At 40.0% G+C, this 12,644-nt stretch overlaps 2 protein-coding genes across 3 annotated transcripts in view; both read right to left on the bottom strand.

Moving 5' to 3' along the window:
- Positions 1–7,535, bottom strand: part of f2 (coagulation factor II (thrombin)) — a 42,757-nt gene extending 35,222 nt beyond the window's left edge. Inside the window, exons 1-3 of one of the 2 annotated variants that reach the window (XM_060911246.1) lie at positions 4,605–7,535; positions 2,959–3,116; positions 2,731–2,755 (exon numbers count right to left, since the gene is read on the bottom strand). In XM_060911246.1, coding sequence (XP_060767229.1) covers positions 2,731–2,755; positions 2,959–3,116; positions 4,605–4,635 — 214 coding nt within the window. In that variant the 5' untranslated portion in view covers positions 4,636–7,535. Of the gene's footprint in view, positions 1–2,730; positions 2,756–2,958; positions 3,117–3,472; positions 4,030–4,604 lie in introns of those variants that run through there. The other variant, XM_060911245.1, reaches the window with a different exon arrangement.
- Positions 7,536–7,639: 104 nt separating this feature from the next.
- znf408 (zinc finger protein 408) overlaps positions 7,640–12,644 on the bottom strand; it is a 53,027-nt gene continuing 48,022 nt past the window's right edge. Inside the window, exon 5 of the mRNA XM_060911247.1 lies at positions 7,640–10,194. Coding sequence (XP_060767230.1) covers positions 8,435–10,194 — 1,760 coding nt within the window. The 3' untranslated portion in view covers positions 7,640–8,434. The remainder of the gene's footprint in view (positions 10,195–12,644) is intronic.

Below are 12,644 nucleotides of genomic sequence, written 5' to 3' on the forward strand. Positions count from 1 at the left end.
CGTTTGACTAGATTACACTGATCGCGGTAGGCTGTTCCACAAATAAATTCCTGTATACCTAAACAAACACCGAATGGTTTCCGTAAAGTGTGACGTCACTTACAATACACGGCCATATTCGACAAAATGGACCATAGCGCCAGTGACATTTCTTCACTGATTTCTTCAAGTTTTTCAGACAATGACATGAATAATGATGATGATCATGAAAAACAAGCATTACCATATCAATTAATTACACACAAGTGAACAATATTTATAGAGTTATTTTAGTTAGTCATTTCCGAGGCTTTTTTGACAACACTGAACCAAAGCAAGACACCCAACAAACATCAGGCTGCTTCGCTGCATCAGCAATTATTACGTTTATGCCCAAAGGAACTCAAAATAACACATCATGCTTAATAAAAACTTGGGGAAGCCATAAAAAGTGTTTTCTTACCCTTTGAACCCTTTATCTCGTTTGTCTTGTCCGCTTTTTGGCCAACGATTGTGGGAACCGCATCTGGATTCAGCGCTGGCTTGTACGGTATTCCTAATGCCGGTGCATACGAGTTGTTTAAGCGAAACAATTTTCTTCAAAATGTTCCAAGCACATGAGCTGCGTGAAGCAGTGTTTGTTAACCCCCTTTCTGCACTGCTGCGGGTGTTGGACACTCTGCTACGGGTAATTACAGTAGGCTAGCCTGGTGACGTCTTGACGAGGAAGTTTTTCATGAATGAGTCAAGAGCATGCTAAGCGTGCTAACAAGTGCTTATGTTGCCAGGAACGTGTAAAAACTCGCGCACTTGCCTCTTCAACAGATTTAGGTAAGTCAGATTGTATGCAGATCTGTTTGTAGGTAGTCCAGCAAGGTTACAGTCTGCAGAATGAGGCTGTCACGGCAGCACTACTTGAACCAGGGACATAAATATGAAAAGTTACCTCCCTCCATTCAGTCACATATAAATACATCAGCTGTTCGCTATTCCCTCGCTGTTGATCAGTGACATTATTATCTTCCCCCTCCACTTTTTTGTTAGAGAAATGGAATTTCATTTTTTTTCATACAAACTTTTAATTAAATAATCTTCAGCCAGGGGCAGCTTCAAGTCTTATGGCCCTTTTCCACTACCCTTTTTCAGCTCACTTCAGCCCGACACGGCTCGCGTTTCGACTACCAAAAAACAGCACGACTCAGCTCGCTTCAGCCCTGCTTAGCCCCTAAAACTCGCACCGTTTTGGAGTAGGGCTGAAGCGAGCCAAACCGTGCCGAGTGAGGCTAGGGGCGTGAGCAGACACTCCCCTGTGCGCTGATTGGTGAGGAGGAGTGTCCTCACATGCCCACACACGCCCCGCGAGCACGCTGGGATCTGTAAACCCGGAAGAAGGAGAATTACGAGAATTATGAAGCCTTATGCGCCTCGCCTCATCTATACGCTCTTGCCAGTATCTGTTGGCGTTGTCGGTGACAACAAGCCACAGCACCAAGACCAGCAACACTAACGACTCCATGTCCTCCATGTTTGTTGTTTACTATCCGGGTCGTGAGACTACCGCTTAAAAGGTCACTGATGTCACTGTTTGCGCCGCCTAACAACATCACGTGACGTCCACCCACTTTCGCTAACTCCACTCAATGTGTCCACCCATTTCCAGCCAGCACGGTTCAGCGCGGTTGTAGTCGAAATGCAACTCCAACAGCCCCGCTCAGCTCGACTCAGCACGGCACGGCTCAGCCCGACTCAGCCGCGTTTGTAGTGGAAAAGCGGCATTACTCACTATGCAGAGCTTCTGTGTCTTGCACTCAAATGATGTCAAAGCACTGCTGGAAACGATTGGGGGGATTTTTCTGCTTGGTTAAAATATTTGCAACAGCGGACTCCATGAAATCGTCCATTCTGCATAGAAACTTGACTTCTGGAGATGGATATCTTAGTTGTGTGAGCCCCTTATTTTCAATTATTCACATGAATCGTTAGTTGATATCGTAATCTATCTTCATTACTGTATTTTAAAAATGGGTTTTCTTTTCTTTTAATAATAATACCCACCCCAAGGAATTAGCTAGACAACACCCACACTGTCATATTAAAATTCTCAAAGAAAATATGGGCAAAGCAACAGAAACAAAAATCCATTCAAAGAGCTTTAATGTAGAAAACTTGAGTTTCCTGGTCTAAGAATATATACGTATTAAGTAAAAATCCAGCCATCTATACCACTTATTCATCAGGGTCGTAAGGGAAGCTGGAGCCAATCCCAGCTGACTTTGCATGAAAGGCAGGGTACACCCTGGGCAGATCACCAATCTATTAAAGTGTTTTCAAAAATCTATTGATTTAGAAAAATTTCATAATCTATAGAAGGAGACAGGCTAGTCAGTCTTTTACACGCTGAAAGGTGTGTGAACAACAGCCTATTTAACCAAATAGCTTTGAAGGCTGGTAATGGAAAACATCCAGTTACAAATTAATTATAACTGTTCTAAACTGATGGTACAAGTAGACTACAGGCAAAAAAATAAAGTCAATGGAAGTGACCTGCCATGGCCATATTTTATGTGAAAATCTCTTCAGGCCTAATATATTGGTACAGATGAACCACAATAAAGCCTACTGAAACTAGGATTGATTTGGTAATCACTCAGGAAAAAAAGGCTGGTGAAGGTTTGAACTTTACTCCTGGGTCAATATCACATATTTACACAATATGTGATCTCTGCTGACTCCTGTTATACATAATCTTACCCAAGTATATGTTCCAAAATGCAGTCTAAAAGACAGAGAAAAGAAATAATTAAACTTAGTATGAGGTAAAATACTCCATTTGTAAAAAGCTATGATAAAATACTTATATAAATACAATGAGTGCAGAAGAAATGCATATTTGTGAACCCCATTATAGTGGCAAAGTGTTAAGCTCAGATAGAATACTGTGATTTCAGAATAGTTTTCAGAGACTGAAGTTATGCCTACCGTATCATCATTGGTCTCAAACACCTCTCGAGCCTCCTCATGGTCACAGATCTCTTCCACACATTCCCTCTCCAGATTCCCTTGCTTTAGCTCCTCAAAAATTGTGTTTGCCCTCTTTGCTCGGATAACCTGAGAGGCCTTCTTCTCGTCAATAAAAACTGCCAAAAAAACCCAAAAAACAAGTGTCTATTAACACAACTCAGTAGACACCAACACAATCAGTAGAAATACCTGCTATATATATATATATATATATATATATATATATATATATATATATATATATATACACACATACATACATATATACACACACATATATATATATATATATATATATATATATATATACACACACACACACACACACACACACAGGTTGTTGGTGTGTGTATATATATATATATATATATATATATATATATATATATATATATATATACACACACACACACACACACAGGTTGTTGGTGTGTGTATATATAAATAAATAAAGACATCAAATTTGTCATACCATCATAGCAGAGTGTAAGCTGAAACACTTGGCTGAAAAGAAGTGTGACAAGGAGAGGCGCTGGTACTGCTCCCATTCTTTACACTGATAAAGTCTGCAATCCTGAAAAGCCCTGGACAGCCACACAGAGCTAGAAAACTGCTAACAAACCCCAGAAATCCTCCTCCTGCTGCTCGAGTTAATATTGAACTACTGGAGTTCAAATAGAACAAAGATTGTGCTTATGATGGAAGCAAAACTAAAACCATTCAGCCAAGTTTTTATCACTCTAAACAGTGATTCAGCTGTGATGTTCCAGTGCAACCTTAGTACACTTTGTGTGATATGAATCATATGAGTCACTTATCATTTTGACAGTGCAATATTGTCATATCGTGTAAAAACAGTAGATATATTTTGAGTTCAAAAATAACAGACACCGGCACAGTTACTGTTATACTAGTGCATCTCAAACGATTAGAATATCATGCAAGTTTGTTTTTTTCATAATTTAATTAAAAAAGTAAACTTTCACATATTCTGTATTCATTACATGGAAAGTGAAATATTTAAAGGCTTTTTTTGTTTTAATTTTGATGATTATGGCTTTCTGAAAATCAGAAATCCACACTGCAAAAAAATTCTAAACTGAATTTGAGGAGAAAATTCCTTAATACTATTTAAATTATCTTGCTTCATGGACAGATCATTTTACTTGACAAGACATCTTGGAATAAGTTGGTTACAATCTGGAACTAATTTTAATAATCTCAGAGTTGGTGTCTTATATTCTTCTACACTGCAAAAATGATATCTTAAGTTATAATATCTTGACTATAACTGAAACAATCTAGCATTTCCTATTAGAAAAATACAAGACACCAACTCTGAGGTTATTAAAATTAGTTCTAGATTGTAACCAACTTATTCCACCTTGTCAAGTAAAATCATCTGTCCATGCAGCAAGATAATTTCACTAGTATTAAGGAATTTTCTCCTCAAATTCAGTTTTCAGATTTTTTTGTAGTGCAGTACCTCAAATTATTAGAATACCTCCAAAGATCAATTAAAAAAGTATTTACAACACAGAAATGTCCAACTTCTGGAAAGTATGTTCATTTATACACTCAATACTTGGTTAGGTCTCCTTTACCATGAATTACTGCATCAATGCAATGTGGCATGGAGGCGATCAGCCTGTGTAACTGCTGAGGTATTATTGAAGCCCAGGTTGCTTTGATAGCGGCCTTCAGCTTGTCTGTATTTTTGGGTCAGGTGTTTCTCATCTTCCTCTTGACAATAGCCCATAGAGTCTCAATGGGGTTCAGGTCAGGTGAGTTGGCTGGCCAATCAAGCACAGTAATATCATGGTCAGCAAACCAATTGGTAGTAGTTTTGGCACTGTGGGCAAATGCTAACTCCTGCTGGAAAAGGAAATTGGCATTTCCATAAAGCTTATAAGCAGATGGAAGCATGAAGTGCTGTAAAATCTCCTGGTAGACAGCTGTGCTGACTTTGGACTCAATAAAACACAGTGGACCAACACCTGCAGATGATATGGCACCCCAAATCATCACAGACTGCGGAAACTTCACACTGCACTTCAAACACCTTGGATTTTGTGCCTCTCCACTCTTCCTCCAGACTCTAGGACTTTGATTTCCAAATAAAATGCAACTTTTTCCATCTGAAAAGAGGACTCTGAACCACTGAGCAAAAGTCCAGTTCTTTCCCTCCTTAGCCCAAGTAAAACGCATCTGACGACGTCTCTGATTCAGGAGTGGCTTGATATTAGGAATGTGACAGTTGTAGCCCCCTTCCTGAAGACATCTGTGCGTGGTGGCTATTGATGCATTGACTCCAGCCTCAGTCTGCTCTTTGTGAAACTCTCCGAAGTTCTTGAATCAACTTTTCTTGACAATCCTCTCAAGGCTGCGGTCATCCCTGTTTGTCGAGTGCAGAGCCCATCCCGCTGGAAATGCACAATGGGCTCTGCACTCGGCTTTTACGGACTGTCCACTGAAGATGGCGTCTGAGGAAGACCAAATTCAAGTAAGGTCACTGCCTTTATATTTACCATTCTACACACACTATTCGTGCACTTTTAGAGCTAGACACACCTTGTTTTGTTTGTAGGAACCCTCTACTCACTTCCACAGAACTGTCATGTTGTTTTGAGCTTTGCAATGGTTTTAAAACTAGCGTTTTGTATCGGCAAAAAGACATGCCCCGGCCACTGCCGTGTTAGCGCTTTCCGGTTGAAATCACAAAAAACGAATTTTCTGAAAACACATCCGATTGATGTGATTGTGATAGCAACTCAACTTATGTACTCCCAATAATGCGAGAACAGACCTAAAAAGCATTTCACTCCGGAGTTTTCCTTTAAGCTGGTAAATAATATATTTATTTTTTCTTTACTAAATTCTAACAGAAAACGAGAGCACCCGAAAGGGAAAGCCGAGCTGCCATTTTGAATCCTCATTCACGGCTGTAATGCAAATTGCTTCCTCCTCGGTATACAAGTGCATTTCCATGGCAGGAAAAAAAATACATTTTGCCACCTATGTAGTCCCCTATTTATACAAAATTGAGTCATTCAGGATTCAGCCATGTTTTTACTCGGTGTTTTTGCTCAACCAAAGTTAGACAGTATTATGACCTTTATATTACATAAATAAAGCCATTTGGTGAAACTTTGAAGAAGAGATTGTACTGGTTTAAAGTTTTTACCTAACGTAATATTATGTATTAGGATAACATGGTCCAAAATGGGCCTCATTAACTAATGAGATCAAACTGTTAGCAAGTTAGAGGTTTTTGACTTTCTCCTGAAATGTTTTCTTTAATTTTTTTCTTCCTCAGGGTAGTAAAACTCGCTTTCGCTGTGAACACTGTCGTTATCACTATCCATGATGTAAAATTAATGCTATTTTGAATCCTCATTCACAGCTATAATGCAAATTGCTTTCTCCTCAGTACACAAGTACACTTCCATGGCAGGAAAAAAACTACATTTTGCCGCCTATGTAATCCCCTATTTATACAAATAGGAGTCATTCAGGATTCAGCCATGTTTTTGCTTGGTGTTAGCAAATTACAGTTTTTAGCTTTCTCCTGAAATGTTTTCTTTTATTTCTTTTTCCTCAGGGTAGTAAAACTCACTTTCGCTGTGAAGACTGTCGTTATCACTACCCATGCTGTAAAATTAATGCTATTTTCCTGAGAAATGCTGGCAAAAATTTACAAAATTTTTGATAATCTTATAAATAAATCTTATTAAAAAAAATGTTGACAAAAAATTCTACTATGTTTGTTGTTGTGAACAAGCGAGCCGTCAGAGGTCCGTAACCGGGGTCCGTACCATAGGATACGGACCCGCTCACCAGCCAATCAGAGCGCAGGATTTGGACCGCAAAAAAAATGTTATTTACCAGCTGGGAGGTCTGTATCATGAAATGCCGTGACTGAGCTCTTGAAAGTACTGACAGAGGTCCTCTGGGCCCAGGCCAATATTCAAGGCTGAGGTCACGGTATTTCACCATTCGGACCGACCTTAAGCTGGTAAATAATATTTTTTTTTTCTTTACCAAATTCTAACAGAAAACAAGAGTGCCCGAAAGGGAAAACCGAGCCGAGCCGCCATTTTGAATCCTCATTCACGGCTGTAATGCAAATGGCTTCCTCCTCGGTATACAAATGCACTTCCATTGCAGGAAAAAACCTACATTTTGCCGCCTATGTAGTCCCCTATTTTACAAAATTGAGTCATTCAGGATTCAGCTATGTTTTTGCTCGGCATTAGCAACAGTTAGAGGTTTTTAGCTTTCTCCTGAAATGTTTTCTTTCATTTCTTCTTCCTCAGGGTAGTAAAACTCGCTTTCGCTGTGAACACTGTCATTATCGCTATCTATGCTGAAAATTAATGCTATTCTTCTGAGAAATGTTGGCAAAAATTTATAAGATTTTTGATAATCTAATAAATCTTATTAAAAAAATATAAAAGTTGACAAAAAATGCTACTATGTTTGTTGTTGTTGTGAACGAGCGAGTCGCCAGAGGTCCATAACCGGGGTCCGTAATGTAGGATACAGACCCGCTCACCAGCCAATCAGAGCGCAGGATTTGATGGAAACCGGACCGCAAAAAAATAAAACACATTAACATGAAAGATAATAGATCTAAAACTTAAAGAAAAAATTTACAGATATATTTAGAAATGCTGTTCCATGATGCTTTCAGTCTCCAGACATGATTTGATAATGACATCTGTCAGTGCAAATATGTCATAAATAATGTGAGGATGGCTAGGGTACAGTAGGCAGAATAAGATGATTAAAAATTGTCCAGAAGATACATTATGCAATCAGTCACACTTGAAAGAAGTTTAAGTCATCATGCAAATATTTTAGTAAAAAGCATCTTTCACTTTCTTGTATTCTTCAGGCTGAGTATGAACAGCAATTCCCCAACTTGTGTGCTGTTTGACAATCAGTGTCTGGTCTAAGTGGAAAAATAAATTACACAGAAATAAAGCATCAGTGGATTTAGCTTTCGATATTCAGACGAAATCTACTGCACATGCCACTTTTTTGATTTGGCTGAGGAATTGACAAACGTTAGTAGGTAGATAAAATTAAAGATTTTTATGCAGCCTCGCTGGCACCTCCTTGAGTTTGAGAATCTCATGTTATACATGATGGGTTTAAATATACAATCTGTGATTAATTCTACTAAATTCTGAAAAATTACCCTACAAAATTGCTAATGTTGGAGCACTAATAATCCTACTTACAATTAATTTTTCAGCAGAGATTTGTTTTGTACACAGTGTCCAGATCTGGTACAAACGGTGATGACAAGGTTCAGTGTACAGATGAGTTAATATTTACTAATGTCTTTAACTCACATGCTGCCATTTCTGAATAACCTCCTAACAAAATGTGGAAGCAGGCCTTTGAGCAATGACAAAACTCAACATATTCAGTCATCAATTCTCATCTCTATTTCAATGGTCTCTGCCACTGAGTTTAGTTCATCATGACCTTCTATTACAACCATGTCACTGTTCTCAGTCTGCTCTTCCACAACAATACATTTAGTATTCTCGTCCTGGTTCTCCACTGGTGTACACTTAGCATTAGCATCCTGCTGTTGTAATAAAATACACTCAGCATTAGTATCCTGTGCTGGAACCAGAATGCACTTAGTACTGTCAGTGGACACGACAATTTCAATAATGTCCTGACTGAGTTCCATTTGTTCCAAACCTCCTTCGGATTTTGTAACAACTTCTTCAGAGTGAGGTGTCATTCTGGAATCCTGCAGTGTGTTTACAAAAATAACAGCTTGCTCCTTTTTCTGCTTCCCTCCATCACCATCCCATTGTTCCCTCACTTTATGGCTCGATCTTCTGGGACGTCCTCTAGTTGGCACCATGTGCCCAACCTCCATCCGATCTGCATGTACTCTGAGATGGCGCTGCAGACTTTGCATCAATGTGTATCTGCTTCCACATATCTCACACTTGTGTAGCTTTTCTTCCAGGTGTGACTTCATGTGCCTGCGGAGCTTGGTTGCCATTGTATACCCTTTCCCACAATCCTGGCACTTATATGGCCTGTCATCCGCATGCAGACGTTCATGGGCATGCAGAGTTTGTGGGTCCTGCAGTGCCTTACCACACACAGGGCAGAGGTATGCCTCGCCTGTGTGGTAAATCAGGTGCCGCTTCAGCTCAGGTGCCTGTGAGAAACGGAGATCACAGTGCGGGCACCCATAGGGCTTTTCACCTGTGTGGAGGCGCAGGTGCCCCTGCAGGTTGGAATGCTGGCGAAAGCACTTGGCACAGCGTGGGCATGCATACGGCCGCTCACCTGTGTGCAAACGCATGTGGATCCTAAGAGAGCTCTGGTTGGCAAGTTCTTTGGCACAGTCTGGGCATTTGATCCTGGGGACACATTTGGCCTCATGGACCATCCTATGGGCACGCAGAGAAGGCCGTCGTGCAAAACCCTTGGCACACACATCACACACAAATGGTTTCTCACCTGTGTGTAGAATTTGGTGCTCCTTCAGGTCACGTTTCAGACCATAGCTCTTGTCACAATGGTGGCACTTGTAAGGCCGTTGTCCATCGTGCAAGAGTAAGTGGGCATGATAACTCTCCTTAGATCTGTAGCACTTTCCACACTCTGTACAAGCATATGGCTTCAACTCAGTGTGTGTGAGCTTGTGCTTTTTTAAGTGGCAAAGCTGGAAGAAACTTTTTCCACACTCATCACACTTGTACTTGCGCTCTCGTAAATTCTCGATGTTTTGAGAACCGTCTTTTCCTCTTCGCACATTCACAGACCCTTCATTGGGCTCATCATCTGAGTTAGCGTTCTCCTTGTGGAGTGAGATCCCTTGGTTTTCTTGTCCTTTTTCAGTTGTAGCCTGTTTGGTCTGAGAGTTTTTGGTAACATGTGTGCCAATCCCACTTCTTTGCCCTTGCGATTGCTTGATTAAACGGCTGCTTAGTGAGTGTACTATGCGGGGTTTCATTGCCAGGCGACAACTGGATCTCACAGCCACTTGAACATGCTCCGGCGCTTTTCCTAGCTCCAGTGCTGTGGCTCCAGCAATGTTCTCCAGCTTCTCAGTACCACATGTATTCATCACTTCTTTTTCGTGACTATCTCTGCATTCTAGTACATTCCATTCTGCATGGCTGGCTGGATGTTTATCCTTCAGCTGTTTTGCTGTAAGACACAAATGCCATACGTGAAAAGTGGTAAAATAAATGCACAAAAATGCACAGAACCCTTTAGAGCAGTGTCTCTCAGTTTCAGACATTTTCTTCTGTTATTCAAGAGCTTGATAATCAAGTATCTGGTGAATTAAATCAGGAATAAAGTAAAGGAATACTTGGAGCTTGTGTGTAAATTCCAAGCAGGCTATACCACTATAGAAACAGCCAGACTTAATATCTGATCCATATACAAAACAATCAAGTGCACAATACACCACGCAGCCTAAGCATTTTTTTTTTTAACAAATGTGTGTAGAAATGTGATAATGAAAGGAAAAGTCCATACTGACAAACAGGAGTTTGGTAGTTAGTGCAATGTCTCTGGTTTAGTGTAAAATAAACAGAATCTGTTTGAAACCGCAATGCTCTAAACAAAGTTTGGTTTTCATCTCACCAGTTAGAGAGCTGCATTATGTGGAGAACCCCTTAACGGCCAAGCTAGAACTGAGTTATTCGTCTTAAAGCAAGCATATAGTGCCATAACCACCAAGATTGGATAACTACAGTAAAACATTGCAAAAGGTAGGTAGCTACATGAGTGAGGAATGCAAGCGTGGAACCAGTGATGATTTGTTTAGTTTAAAAAAAAAATAAAATAAAAAAATAAAAAATACACACACACAAAAGACTAAGACAGCTATATGATTACACAGTGGGCAGAGAAGCAGGGGAAAGGTGCAGCCTGAAGAGGTGGGTCTTCAGTCTGTGCTTTGTCAGGGATTCAGCAGTTCTGACCTCAATGAGAAGGCCATTCCACCAATGGGGAACCAGGACAGACAGCAGTCTTGAGCGGGCTGGGCAGGACCAGAGAGGAGGAGGGGCCAGGTGACCAGTAGCAGTGGAGCGTAGTGATTTGGCTGGCGTGTGGGGTCGGATCATATACATATAAAATTTGGCAACCCCTTAGAATTTTCTATATTTCTGCATAAATATGATCATGAAACATTTATAGATTGTTAAATCGTTTCATTATGATTTTATTTACATTTTAAACAGTGTCCCACCTCTTTTGGAAACGGGATTGTACAAAAAAAGAGCATCCTAAAGAGGCTGAGTCTCTTAGAAATAAAGATGGGGAAGGGTTCACCACTCTGTGAGAGACTGTGTGAGCAAATAGTGCAACATTTAAAGAATAACATTCCTCGATGTAAAAAGTACATTATACATTACATTATAATGTACAGTACATTATATCATTAAAAGACTCAGAAAATCCAGAGAAATTTCTGTACACAAGGGACAAGGATGAAAACTAACATTGGCTGCCCATGATCTTTGGGCCCTCAGATGGCACAGCATTAGGCCATTATTAAAAAATGTTCTGTTTCCGGTCCACCGGCCGGGTGAGTGCCGTTTGTGCGGGTGAAATTTTTTTTTAAACGCCGTTTTTTCGACATTTTTTTTCGGGTTCGTAAATCTAAAATTGAACTTGACATTTACGCATTCCCAGGGCTTTCCACTAAGGCTCATACTAGCCAGCCATGATAAATAAGTAGCCAGCCGGGGGGAGTAAACACAAAATAAACTCCTGTGCACGCAGTTCCCAGGGTTAAGTGTATTTTCCACAGACCATTTATTTATTCACTTTACTCAAATACAAAGTAAAATGGCAGTAAATCTTCTTTCTTTTCTTGCGTATTGCATCATGAGGCGTTCCTGGCTTGTAAATCTCTTATTTTCGGTGCATGACACATTCACGCAACTGAGCATGCGCCAAGTGCGCGCGCACACCGCATGTCGGGGCGCAGATGAGTTACTCTCCCTTGATCAACGGTTCAGTTTGACATTATTGTCAGTCCGTTAGATAAACATTTAATTTTATTAAAATCGAAAATTAATATTTAGAGCCTGTGGGCTACAAAAATAGTCATTAAAGTAGCCGGCTGGACTTAATTGTGTGGCCGGCAGCCGGCGCTTGTGGAAAGCCCTGTCGAATCAGCTCTGCGCATGTGCTGTGCGGCACAAAAAAATGGCAGCCACCATGAAGGAAGGAGATCCGGAGTTTTCAAACATTTGCTTAAGTGTGAAATCTCAAAATGGTATTCTAGCGAACAACAAAATAGTAAAGATTCAGAAAAACAAATCATTCAGTGATCATTTTAATAGTGTAATTTCATCCGAACTAGGCCTAACGGTCGATTTAGAACTACAAAAAGTCCGTGTGTCGGACATTTTAAGTACCTTTGTAAAAGTTTTGCAAATGTTGCAGTCAGCATTTAAAATGCTAACTTAAAGTTTTTGTACAAGTTTCAGTTGATTAAACTGTCATATTTTATTAAATGTGTCTGCTTTTGTAATAAAAAAAGTACTGAAAGAAAAAGCAAACACAGCATTGCGATTTCTTATCCATCCATATATAATAAAATAAAAAATCCCTCCCTCCCAACTGAAATTTTTTTT

Source organism: Neoarius graeffei, chromosome 27 (assembly GCF_027579695.1).
Source record: "Neoarius graeffei isolate fNeoGra1 chromosome 27, fNeoGra1.pri, whole genome shotgun sequence".
Classification (NCBI taxonomy): Eukaryota; Metazoa; Chordata; class Actinopteri; order Siluriformes; family Ariidae; genus Neoarius; species Neoarius graeffei.